General features: G+C 45.4%; 1 protein-coding gene across 1 annotated transcript; it reads right to left on the bottom strand.

Moving 5' to 3' along the window:
- Positions 1 to 1,869: 1,869 nt before the first annotated feature.
- LOC143570620 (tropinone reductase homolog At2g29260, chloroplastic-like) lies at positions 1,870 to 3,688 on the bottom strand. The gene is made up of 4 exons (XM_077056227.1): positions 3,611 to 3,688; positions 2,414 to 2,630; positions 2,232 to 2,338; positions 1,870 to 2,148 (listed from the first exon to the last, which is right to left on the bottom strand). Exons 1-4 carry the CDS (start codon positions 3,653 to 3,655, stop codon positions 1,960 to 1,962), a joined length of 558 nt encoding a protein of 185 aa, XP_076912342.1. The 5' UTR covers positions 3,656 to 3,688; the 3' UTR covers positions 1,870 to 1,959.
- Between the last annotated feature and the right edge of the window lie 8,883 nt (positions 3,689 to 12,571).

The raw sequence follows: 12,571 nt of genomic DNA on the forward strand, positions 1-12,571 counted from the left end.
AGACGACTAAAATAATTGGTGGTGGTGTACGGACTATGAAAGCGGGTCGTGGTGGACAATTGGTGGTAGCCGGTGAACGGTGGTGGACTGTGAGTGGTGGTGATGGACGGTTGTGGTGGGTGGTGGACGGTGATGGTGGTAGTGGACGGTGGGTGGTGGTGGTGATGGACGATGGAGATGGGTGGTGGTGGCGGATGATGGGTGGTGGTAGTGGACATTGGGTGTTGGTAGGATGTTAAAAAGTACGAAGAAAATGAATATTAACTTATTATTAAGACCATAAAAACAGTTTTTGGATTTAAGAAAAAAAGTAACTACCTTCAGAGGCTTATGTAAGCTCATTACGGATATTTTAAGCAAAAACAAACACAATCTTAAACTACTTATCCAGAAGGAAACCAATAATATGAAAACTCCTTGGTTCAACCTAAAACAAATTGCTCTAGGCGAGAACAAACCCGTGACCCCCATAAAGAAAAATATGGAGCTATCGCTAGAACAATTGGCATTTGGTTTTATTTATTTTTAATCACTACTTTAGTAATAGTTTATTTTATTCTTATCTAATTAAAGCATATTTAAGTTTATTTTTTTTAATCGACTAACTAAGTAATGCCGGGTTTACCAGAATATTTCATACTACTATTAAAAAAAATAGTATCGTCTACAGTACTATAATCAATAATATTATTAATTGAGTACAAACATATTAAAGCGATGACAATGTCATGTCAACAAGGCATGCTACATTATAAAATATATGACTAGTAACTTGATGAACTGTAAATAAATTTGTATTTTGATAAAAGAATACTTAAGACAAGTAACAAGTAGATAACCAACTCCATCCTCCTTTTAAAATCAAATCAGGTAATTAGTTGACTCATAATTAACATATTGAAGAAATATTAAATCTTAGCTCTTGTTATTATTCTCCAAATATTAAATTATTTTTATTTTTTTTAGGTTTGTGTTTTTAATATTATTTTTTCCATCAAGAATATTTTAACATAAAGGAGTTAGGAAGATGACTTGACTATAAGTGATTTAAAAAAAATAAAAAATTAAAGCTTAAAAACGTAAACAGGCTAGATGTACCCAAGCCCACTTTGTAAGTCTTCCTTTACAGTTCAAGCATTGAGATGGCAATCGGATAATCTTGGACATCAAGTTGTGAAGTTTCGGTGTTGGTTAAGTGGATACCCAAAAAGGTTAATTGCTTCGTTTGGAGATTAAATTTGGATCGAATTGCTACTAAATTGACGCTATCACATAGAGGAGTTGAGGTTGGTGGAATTTGTTGCACGTTATGCAGTTTACATTCTCACATTGATGGTAAAATGGCCGACGGTTAAGGAAATCTGGTCTATTTTACATGACTGGGTAAAGGTACCAATACAATATGGTTTTGATTCGATACGAGAAATTCTTGAGTATCCAACCAAACACAATAGAAATAAGGAGAAATGTCATGCAGCACTAGCGGTTTCGGCTGTTACTTGTTGGGTGATTAATAGCACCTAAAACCGATTAATGACAGTAAACAAGTAGATAACCAACTCCCCAACAAGTATGCAAGGAACGAAAAGACATTCAATGGCAAAAATTTCTCGCTAGCCAAGGTGATAAACGACATCAAGATAACTTTATTCTTTTAGGTAATACATAGGAGCAAAAGATCTTCACTAGATTGAGAGAAATATTGCAGATTTAACTTTGTTAATTTTTCATTGCAAGATGTTTACCGCTTTTGTTTCTTTTTTTTTAATTTTGTTTTCTGTACTTGTTGGGGGTTCTTGCTTCTTGCAGCCCCCGTTTTTTCAGTTTTAATATATTGGCCTTTCAAAAAAATAAGTCATCAAGTCATCATATATCCAAATATCAATAAATTAACAAATTAGCACCTCTTACAAGTCATCAAAAAGAAAAACAAGATTACCAAGAAAAAGAAAAAAAAACTTAGCCGTGTCGCGGGTAGAAACCGCTTACAGTCATCCCACCATCAACGCATATGATCTGCCCCGTAATGTATGACGAAGCCGGCATGCAAAGAAACGCAACGAGTGATGACACCTCATTTGGATCCCCGAGTCGCCCAAGTGGCGTGCAATGAAGAACCTCTTCAACATACTCTTTGTTACTCAATACCTAAATCAAACCCGACACAGCTTAATTTTTATTTTCTTAAAAAAAAAAAAAACATTAATGTAACCATTAAAGAAGTAAAGAACTTGTTCTACCATGGAGGTTTTAATATACCAAGGGGCAACAGCATTGCTTCTGATATTATCTTTTGCCCATTCACAAGCCAAATTTTTTGTAAGCTGATTAATAGCACCTGAAACCGATTAACGACAGTAAACATGGTTAACTTATATGTTCTAGCATTAAACAATATGAGAATTTAATTTACCTTTGGTGGCTCCTTGGAGTGTCATGGATTTGAGTGAGACAAAGGCCGAGACGGATGATGTGAACACAATACTGCCTGCTTTTGATGCTTTAAGAAAAGGATATGCTAGTTGACTGATGTGAAACACGGATTCAAAATTTGTTGACATTAATGTGGTAAATTCTTCGGGTGTTAGATCCACCATAGGTTTCCGAATATTTGTCCCAACATTGTTTACCTACTGATTCCATCCACAATATAATATTGTAAGATCACCTGTGGGTTTCAAATGCTTCAAAATTTACAAATCATGTGCCATTATTTTGGAGGCGGGCGAAAGAAATGTGATTTTGATTCAAATTATGTTTTTAAATTTATTTATTCACTTGTTGAGCTCGAGGAGGCTCACGAGTCTAAACAAGCCCATTATTTATATAAATTATTTAATGTGTTGAAAATATATATATATTTTTTTGAACGGCGAATTTCACAGTTAAGTTGACCGCAGCTCCCAAGTCGGAAGCTCCAACCGCCCCACTCAGGCCAAGACTATGTTGTCTTAACCGGGCCCACGCTTGGCATCCGAGTTTAGCTAGACGTTCCCCGAGAAAATTTCCAGCCACCTGCCACACTTGACAGATGTTGTACCCTCCACAAGAGCAAGCCATCTGGAGTAAATGCACTGTAATAGAAAACTTGGGACGGTCTCCAGATTCGAACCTAAGACCTCAAGGAGGTTAGGTTCTTATCCTTCATCAGCCTGGCCACTCCACCAAGATGGAATGGTTTGTTAAAAATATATTTACATAATAATAATAATAATATAATCATATAATCATATATAAAACTATGATAAAAGTAACTAAATAATATGGAGTATACATTATGTTATATATAGAAACTATAATTACAATACGTAGAAAAATTATAAATGTATGCAAATTTACTAATTAAATAATCAATGAATAATAGACAAGTTAAGCCACAGCCGAACTCGAACGTGAAAAACTACTGACTACTCACGAGCTGAGCTCGAGCTATAAAAATACAACTGGAAAATCACCCCTACTTGACTTTGATACCAAGTTAAACCGAGAAGAATAGCTGTATACAGATTGTGCACCAAATATACATAAGGACTATAGAGAGAGAGAGAATCATATAAGCATTCAACATTAACACATATAAACAAACAAAAGAAAGAAATTAAGTACTTACAAGAATACAAAGCTTTCCATCAAACACACAAGAAACATCATTCATTAACTTTTCACAATCACGCGGTGAAGACACATCACAGACTGAAGAAACACTAACCGGACCCCGGGCAGATTACTGGTAACCTGGGGGTTAGATAGATGTTTCCCACGAGGGATTAGACCCTGAGAAGATGGTTCTTCTGATAACCTGCAAAACAGACACCGTGAGCTTGTCACTGAGAAGGGGGGGGGGGGTTCCTCCTTGTGACCACCCTCCGGCGTGAGAATCAGACTAGATTGCTCTTTAAATATAAGTGTATATTAAGAGATTGCTAGAGCAGATATCAGGTATAATATGATGATATAAGATAAGATATGTTGGTCATACCATTTGTGGTATTTATATCCGAAGGTAGGTTTCCAAGGAGGGGTGGCCGGCTGCAACAGTGTTCCTGTTCCACCAACAGTGGCCTACGCACGTGCCCTGCTGGTAGTTGGTGGGTAGGCAGCGGCTGATAGTGACCAGGCCTGCTGTGTACTATTCCTTTTCCACCAACTGCCGGCTACGCACGTGGTATGGCAGTAGTTGGTGAGTAGGCAGCGGCTAATAGTGACACAGTACAGGAGCATGCTGCTCGCCATACTGTTGTCAATAAGCTGTCGTATCTTTAGTCAGATCTTTTTCCCATACCTCGTCAGGTACAGTACAGAAGATCTTCCCGTATCGTACGGACTGGCTTATTTGGGCGGGAGTATTCCCCCTCCCGCCCTTGTGCGGGATTGTCCCGGCTTTGCTCATTCCTTCAGGTGACACTGAGTGATTGAGAGCTAAGTGCCTTGTGCGTGTAGCCTTGCTGCGCGGGTGGCCTTCCCTGATGGCTTGTATCCGAGGCTGCGGGGACAGGCGGAGTCCTTCACCATTGGGAGGCATTTCCTGCGGGAACAGCTTGCGTACTGCGCGTAAGGACGTCACGTCTCTGAGCATGGTTGGTCCTGCGGATCCAGTTGGTTTCTGCGCAGACGTTCCTCTTCAAGGTGAGTCTTGCGGGTCCAACTGGGCTCTGCTGGGACCTACCTCTTCAAGTCCCCCCAGTCCAATGTTCTTCTCATGAGTGTTTAATAAAGTGAGGTGAACTTTTGGACTTAAGCTAAGGGTTTTGAAAAGGGTTTTTTAAGGTTTTCCATGGGGATTCCTCCCGCGGAAGTCCTTGTCACTTGCAGAAATTCCCGAGTTTCCTGCTTGGTCTTTGGGTATGATGCGGGTAGGTCTGTAACCTCCTCGCAAGTCAGGAGCGTTGAGTCCCACTTGTGTGGATTCTCCATGAGGTTTTGGTTGTTTTGAACATAGTGATCAATTATGTTAAAACCACCAATTCCATCCTGGAGCCTCAAACAACGTAGTTCTCGACGTTCCCGCTATGCGGGGATGTTATTTCCGTTTCCGCAAGCATTGCCCAGAAGATCCTTCTTGGTTTCAATTCCCAGCGGAGCGCTAGGTATGTGAAGGGTTTTGCCTTAACACTGTACCCCGCGCTCGTCTTACGGTTACTTTACTTCCAAGGTATTCCTGGCGTCAATTCCCTGCGGGTGCTAGGTATGTGAAGGGTTTTGCCTTTACACTGTACCCGCACCCGGCTTATAGTTACTTGGTTGCCGAGGTATACTTGGCTTCAATTCCCTGCGGGTGCTAGGTATGTGAAGGGTTTTGCCTTAACACTGTACCCGCATCCGTCTTACGGTTACTTGTTCGCCAAGGTTTACTTGGCTTCAATTCCCTGCGGGTGCTAGGTATGTGAAGGGTTTTGCCTTAACACTGTACCCGCATCCGTCTTACGGTTACTTGTTCGCCAAGGTTTTCTTGGCTTCAATTCCCTGCGGGTGCTCGGTATGTGAAGGGTTTTGCCTTTACACTGTACCCGCATCCGTCTTACGGTTACTTGTTTGCCAAGGTTTACTTGGCTTCAATTCCCTGCGGGTGCTCGGTATGTGAAGGGTTTTGCCTTAACACTGTACCCGCATCCGTCTTACGGTTACTTGTTTGCCAAGGTAAGGGGTATTTTCCCGCCTACTTTTTGATCTTTTTGAATTTTGAATTTTGAATTTTGAAATTCGAAGAGTTGGTGGAAAGAACAGTCCAAAACTCTGAAACGTCGTGCGACGATTTCTTCTGACTGTGTCAGATCGTGCAGGAAGTTATGGTGACGTGACAGTACATGGTCATTCCAGACGCTTTTTCAGGCGCGTGGGCGCGATTTTTCGGGCGCGTGGCCGCGAAATTAATGGTATGCGTCCTGTCAACAGCTGTTGCCAGCTTGCTTTTTGCCACGTGTCATAGTTTCATTGCACCTTCGTTTTCTCTCTCTTCCGCATTAATTTCATCGCATTAATTGCGATTAGTATATAAAGGGGTAGAGGGCTCTTTGTAATCCATACTTTCACTCTTCTCTTCATCTTCTTTGCGATTTCCGGCGAATACTCACCTTTTCAGGCAAGCATTCTCCCGAAATCGTTTTCTTCTTCTTTTTTCAAGATGTCTCGTGATCTCGAATCTGCAGTCGATGACAAGAGTACTGCTGCGAGTGCCAGTGTGCTCTGCCTGGCGATCTGTATCGGTACGTCGTCAGGAAGTTCATGCTCGAGTCTCTCGAGCCTGAGTTTCCTGAACCCCATCAGACGGTGTACGATGCCCCCAGAGGCAAGATCGGGGTTTATGCTGCATTCTTTGTTTATGGGAATCTTAGGTTCCCATTGACAAAGTTTGTTTACCGTGTCCTTGAGAGGCACGGTGTTCATTTGACCGAGTTGCACCCCATGGCGATCGCCAAGATTCGCCACTTCGAGTGGGTGTGCCGGATTTTGGGCGTTGAGCCCTATGTTGACCGCCTGATGACCTTCTACACTTGGAGGTGCATCCAGGGGTGGTATACCCTGACAACCCGGATTAAGGGTTTAAAGATCTGCGCGACCGAGCGCAGTCTTCGCTCGTGGAAGCGGGAGTTCTTCTTTATATCCGCTCGCGTCATCCCCATTGCCATGAAATTCAAGAACGGGCAAGCTCTCCCAAGCCTTCACGCCTCCAGCTACCAGGAGGCGGAATGGTTTTCGAAGATATCTCGGGTCCAATCTCCGGTTTACCGGTTTGCGGAGTCCGGGATGGTGATGCTGGGGATGAGCCGAGTGTGGAAGGCTGCCGATGCGCAAAAGATCCCAATCGTCCTCGAATACGGTTCGAACTCTGTTCCTTACGGTATGCTTTCTTTCTTTTTGTTGATTTAGAATTTCTTCTAACTTTTTTCCTGTTTATTTCAGAGGGGAACGACTTGCAGTCGCTCCTGAACCCGCGGGAGGCTGACGGTCCCGCTCGGATGGGTACTCGTGCTCTGGACGAGAACGAGTTGCCCATCCTGGAACAAACGGCGGATCGGTTCGTGGAGGTCTATCCGCTAGGCCATGAGATCCTTAGCGCCCGTCGGCCAGGTAAGGCGCTCTTTGACCCTCGACCCCTCAATGTTGAAACCTCTGCTGGAATTCCTCTAATCGTATGTTCTGATGAGGAATCCGCAGATGGTCCTCCGTTGGTGCGGAAGAAGAAGGCTGCCGGCGGGAAGGGGAAGGAGAAGGTCTCCACTGCCGATCCAGCGCCTCGGTCTGATTCGGAGACCGAGAGCGAATAGGTGGCGGGGAATCCCGGTGGTGATAAGACCACCGCTCCAGAGGTTGCGACTGTCACCTCCGGAGAGCCAAAGAAGACGACGGTGACCGGCGCAAAGAGGCCGGCTCCATCGGGTCCGTCCCCGCCTCTCCGTACCTTCAGGCTCAAGAAAACCCGTAAGTACAACTTTCCTTTAGCTTTTATCTTCATAGCTTAATATCATTTAACACTAATCTTCTTTACGCAGGCGTGGATGTTGACGCATTCCAGGGTGGAGTGCAGAGTAGTACCTCCCCGCCAATGACGGTAGGCTTGGTCAGCCTACCTGAGGCGTCGACCCAGGCGCCTGCGCCTGCCTCCGCTGGTTCAGTTGCTCACTCCTTTGAGCCGACTGTTCCAGCTGAGATGACGTCACCGCCGGCTGTGAGTGCTATTTTTACAGCATCCTTCACCGAGCCGGCGGTTACTATTGCTGCGGATTCCGCGGCGGCGACCGCGGCGGCTGCTACCATGCCCCCGCCATCGGCAACGACGGCCGATCCATCAGGTACGCATGGGGCTTCCCGCCAATCTCTGCCACCTTCCCATCTGCCTGACCTCTTGGATGGATTTCCGTTGGGTTCAGGTGATGGGTTCGGCGGCTATCGGCCTGTAATTGACCCTACAGGTGCGTAGGGTTCTTTTGGCCCTTTTTATATATTTTTTCTTTATCATCTTTTCCTAACTGCTTTGTTTTTTGCAGTGTCGGATTCCAATGAAGTGTATGTTCCACGATGGAACATTCGCCGAGGAACAACCCTTCGCACCCCTGTGGAGTGCGTGGAGTGGGCTCGTCACGCTGCTCCTAGTGGTGCGTTGGGGGAAGCCATGGCTAGCTACCAGGAGGGTAGGCTTAGCAATGAGCTTCGGGTTCTCCTGGTCCGGATGCAGCCGCGCGTCGAGCTGCTTTGTCGTGAAAACGACAAGTTAAAAGCAGCTCGCGTTAAGGAAGTAGCTCAGGCGCGGGCTGTCCGGGAGGAGAACCAAAAACTTACCGCAGTGGCTGCGGAGAAGGAGAAGGCCTTCAAGACCCTCGAGGTTGAAGTTCAGGCTCGACTTGAGGCCCGTTCCAAGGCTGCCCAAGCTGTTAATGAACAGCTTCGGCTGGCTAAGGAAACTGCAAGGAACGCAACCGAGAGGGCCACCAAGGCTGAAGCTGTTGCTGAGCCTCTGCGCGTGGAGAATGAAGAACTTAAAGCCAAGTTAGAGGCTCTCCAGCAGGCTCATGATGCCTTGGCGATGGAAGACGCCAAAAAGCTCCAAGAAATCTTGGACCAGAGGGGGGTGCTTGACCATGCTGAGCGTAAGCTGAAGGGCGTCAAAGAGGCTGCGGCTAAAGAAGTGTTGCTTGCCAACCTCAACAAGAGTGAAGCCGATCGCGCCCGTAACGAAGCTCAAGCTGCCCTCCAAGAAGCCCTGGTTGCCAAGGAATGGCTTCTTCGAGAAGCGTTGTCTCAGGTAAGCTTTTCTTGTCTTTACGCTTTTCTTTGTAAATAGAAAAGGTTTTGACACTTGTATATTTTCTTTTGTAGGTTGTGCATCGGGTCTTTGCTGAGACCTCTTACGATGATGCTATGAGCGCAGCCCTCAACGCTTCTCACGAGGATGGGGAAAATGTCGGCTTCCTGCTTGGTCTAGGGTTCGTTGAGAAAGGCATCCCGCCTTCCAACTTCCCTTTGTACAATGTTGATACTGAAGCTGTTTACGACCAAGCAGTGAATCAGTACGCCGCCTTCCCGCATCCGGTGGTGGAGAAGGTGAATGAAGTTGCTGCTGCTGATGATGGGCTAGCTATCCTTAAGGCTTTCCTTGAACTGCCACGCTCTACTGACGGTGCTGGTCCAAGTGGAAGTGGCCCTGAAGCCTGATCCTGAATATCCCTTCCCACTGTTAGGATAGATTTAGCCTGTATAGATTTATTTTCTTGTAGGCGGATAGTTACCCGGCCATTCTTGTAATGAATCATTGTGAAATATAAATCTTTTTGCGGGTAAGACCGCTACTTTCGTTGGGTTCCTTGCTTTGTAAACGTTGTATGACTTGCATACTTTAGTTTAAATTAGCAATTTTCCAAGTGTTTAGAATAAGTTAACCTTTGAACGTGGTAGATAGGTGTGAAGTTTTGCTTCCTCTTCCGTGATTGTGCGGGTAGGACCGTCACTTGCACGTAGTAGGATGGCTAAACTTTACCTATATCTGACCTGCGTGTAGGTTTTCCTCATCCTTTTGAGGATAAGTTAACCTTTGAACGTGGTAGATAATAGGTGTGAAGTTTTGCTTCCTCTTTCGTGATTGTGCGGGTAGGACCGTCACTTGCACGTAGTATGATGGCTAAACTTTACCATCTGACCTGCGTATAGGTTTTCCTCATCCTTTCTGAGGATAAGTTAACCTTTGAACGTGGTAGATAATAGGTGTGAAGTTTTGCTTCCTCTTTCGTGATTGTGCGGGTAGGACCGTCACTTGCACGTAGTAGGATGGCTAAACTTTACCATCTGACCTGCGTGTAGGTTTTCCTCATCCTTTTGTTAGAAATTCTGTTTTGAACCGTTCGACGCGCGGTTGTCAATAGGTTAGTGTTCAGTTCCCCTTTTTCATGATTCATGCGGATAGACCGGCACTTTCATTTAATGGGAGGACTGAACTTTTCCCCTTCGACTGACCTGCGTGAAGGTTTGTCGTTTTTTGGGTTTATGCGGGTTTTGCCGCCTTCCCCACGCAACGACTTTCCACGTATTTATGCGGTGAAAACCGGCATATCCGTGTTGAATAAATTAACCGTTCGACGCGCGGTTGTCAATAGGTTAGTGTTCAGTTCCCTTTTTTCATGATTCATGCGGATAGACCGGCACTTTCATTTAATGGGACTGAACTTTTCCCATTCAACTGACCTGCGTGAAGGTTTGTTGTTTTTTGGGTTTATGCGGGTTTTGCCGCCTTCCCCACGCAACGACTTTCCACGTATTTATGCGGTGAAAACCGGCATATCCGTGTTAAATAAATTAACCGTTCGACGCGCGGTTGTCAATAGGTTAGTGTTCAGTTCCCTTTTTCATGATTCATGCGGATAGACCGGCGCTTTCATTTAATGGGACTGAACTTTTCCCCTTCAACTGACCTGCGTGAAGATTTGTCGTTTTTTGGGTTTATGCGGGTTTTGCCGCCTTCCCCACGCAACGACTCACACTTATGTATGCGGTGAAAACCGGCATTAGTGTTGATAGTTCATAAAAATGTAAAATCATCAGCGTCAATGTTTTAAGGAGAATCGTTTCCATTAGAAGTGGCTCTTGGCCTTTTCTTTACAAATTTGGAATTGATTTACATGCAAACTGTGTAAATGAGCTCCCTTCCATGTTGTTGGGATGGGAGTGCCATCGAGCCGATACGCACCTGGTTCGGGATCTCGTTCTTTACGCAGCATGTAGTCTCCACATTGAAGCTGGAATTTTATTCGTGTTTTCCCCAGCTGGGGTTCTACACGCATCAGCCTGCTCAGCGTTCATTGCGCCACGAGGTGCGCAAGCGTCCCATCTCTGACAAATGCTTCGACCATGTCCTTTACGTCTATGCATTCTTCGGTGTTGTGGCCTTTTGTCCTGTGAAAGTCACAGTATTTGCTCCGATCAGCATTGTGACGATGTCGGATTATTTGAGGCTTTGGCCATGGGAGCTCCTCGGTGGCGAATATCTTGGTGACGCTTTTGGTGAGCGGCCTCCATCTGGAGTTCCTGTTTGACTGTTCGTTATCCCTTCCGCCTAACCGATGCTGCAAGCCGGATGAGGTGTCAAAGTTTACCCTTGACTGCCAAATGCCTAGCTTTCGCTTTTTGTTTAATCGGGCGGTAAGGACGTTGTCTTCCCTTGTTTTCTGGGTATAGAGGTTTGTGCTCTGTGGGAGATCTCTGCCCAGTTGCTTCTCCGTTTCCGCAAAGCGTTTTGCTGCTGTCATGATGGCATCCCATGTGGATGGCATGCCATCTTTACCCGTTAAGGTGCGGATGAGCTCTGGGTCGTTCGCGCCCTGAATAAAGGCAGCGCGAACAAGATCTTCGCTAATGTTACCCAGACTTAGCTTCTTCGAATTGAATCGAGTTATGAAGTCTAGCAAAGATTCATCTTTTTCTCGAATGCACTTGAGGATTGTCCATTGCTCCTCGGTATACTTTCTTTGCTGGCTGAAGTGTTGGCTAAACTTCTGTTGGAAGTCTGCCCAGTCGTAGATGTGGTTGACCGGTAGACGATCGAACCACGCTCTAGCAGCCCCGACCAGTGTCATTTGGAACATGTAACACAATGTAGGTTCCGTCCAACTACTGACGGTTGCCCCCGCTATGAATCTGTTTAAATGGTCATCTGGGTCAGATATACCATCATATGTGCCTATGCTGGACATTTGTTTGGCACTTTTTGGGGCGATTGCTTCCGCAATGTCCCTTGCAAATTTGGACGTTCCCGCATTTGCAACGTTTGGTCTGAATGTTTTGGAGAAGTCTCGTGGACTTCCACCTGTGCTTTTTGGTTTGAAGGCTTGTCCAAAATGCCTTCTCGGTTGGGAATCCGTTTCCTTACGCTTCCCTTTTGCCCTATGGCGAGGGTTCGCGTCGGAGTCGGATTCCTCCGAGTCATCCAAGTAATCTTCGAATTCGTCAGCCTGTTGGACGGAACGCAGCGTTCGTCCAACTCAGCTTGGAATTCCCTCTGACGTGCCTCCGCCCATGCCTTAACTTCATCGAGTGTTTGGCGGGGGAGTCTTGTTCGTTTCTCTAACTGGGTATCGGTGAATCCCAGTGAGCGATTATTTACTGCACTTGCCCCAGCTTGGGTAACTGGGGTAGTGTTCGTAAAATTTACTTCACTTGCCCCGGCTTGGGTAGCCGGGGTAGTGTTTGTAAAAACTGTGTTGCCGGTATTCCCCCCAGTAGCTGGGGTTGTGGTTACCGGAGTTTCTTTAACCATCTTAGAAGTTTGAAAAAACTGGAGAAAAATAAAGTTCTAGCTTTATGCACGGATGGCGCCAATGAAGAAACACTAACCGGACCCCGGGCAGATTACTGGTAACCTGGGGGTTAGATAGATGTTTCCCACGAGGGATTAGACCCTGAGAAGATGGTTCTTCTGATAACCTGCAAAACAGACACCGTGAGCTTGTCACTGAGAAGGGGGGGTTCCTCCTTGTGACCACCCTCCGGCGTGAGAATCAGACTAGATTGCTCTTTAAATATAAGTGTATATTAAGAGATTGCTAGAGCAGATATCAGGTATAATATGATGATATAAGATAAGATA

This window comes from Bidens hawaiensis, unplaced genomic scaffold (assembly GCF_021521415.1).
Source record: "Bidens hawaiensis isolate Kalapana, Puna unplaced genomic scaffold, B.hawaiensis_p1.1 tig00025013_1, whole genome shotgun sequence".
NCBI lineage: Eukaryota > Viridiplantae > Streptophyta > Magnoliopsida > Asterales > Asteraceae > Bidens > Bidens hawaiensis.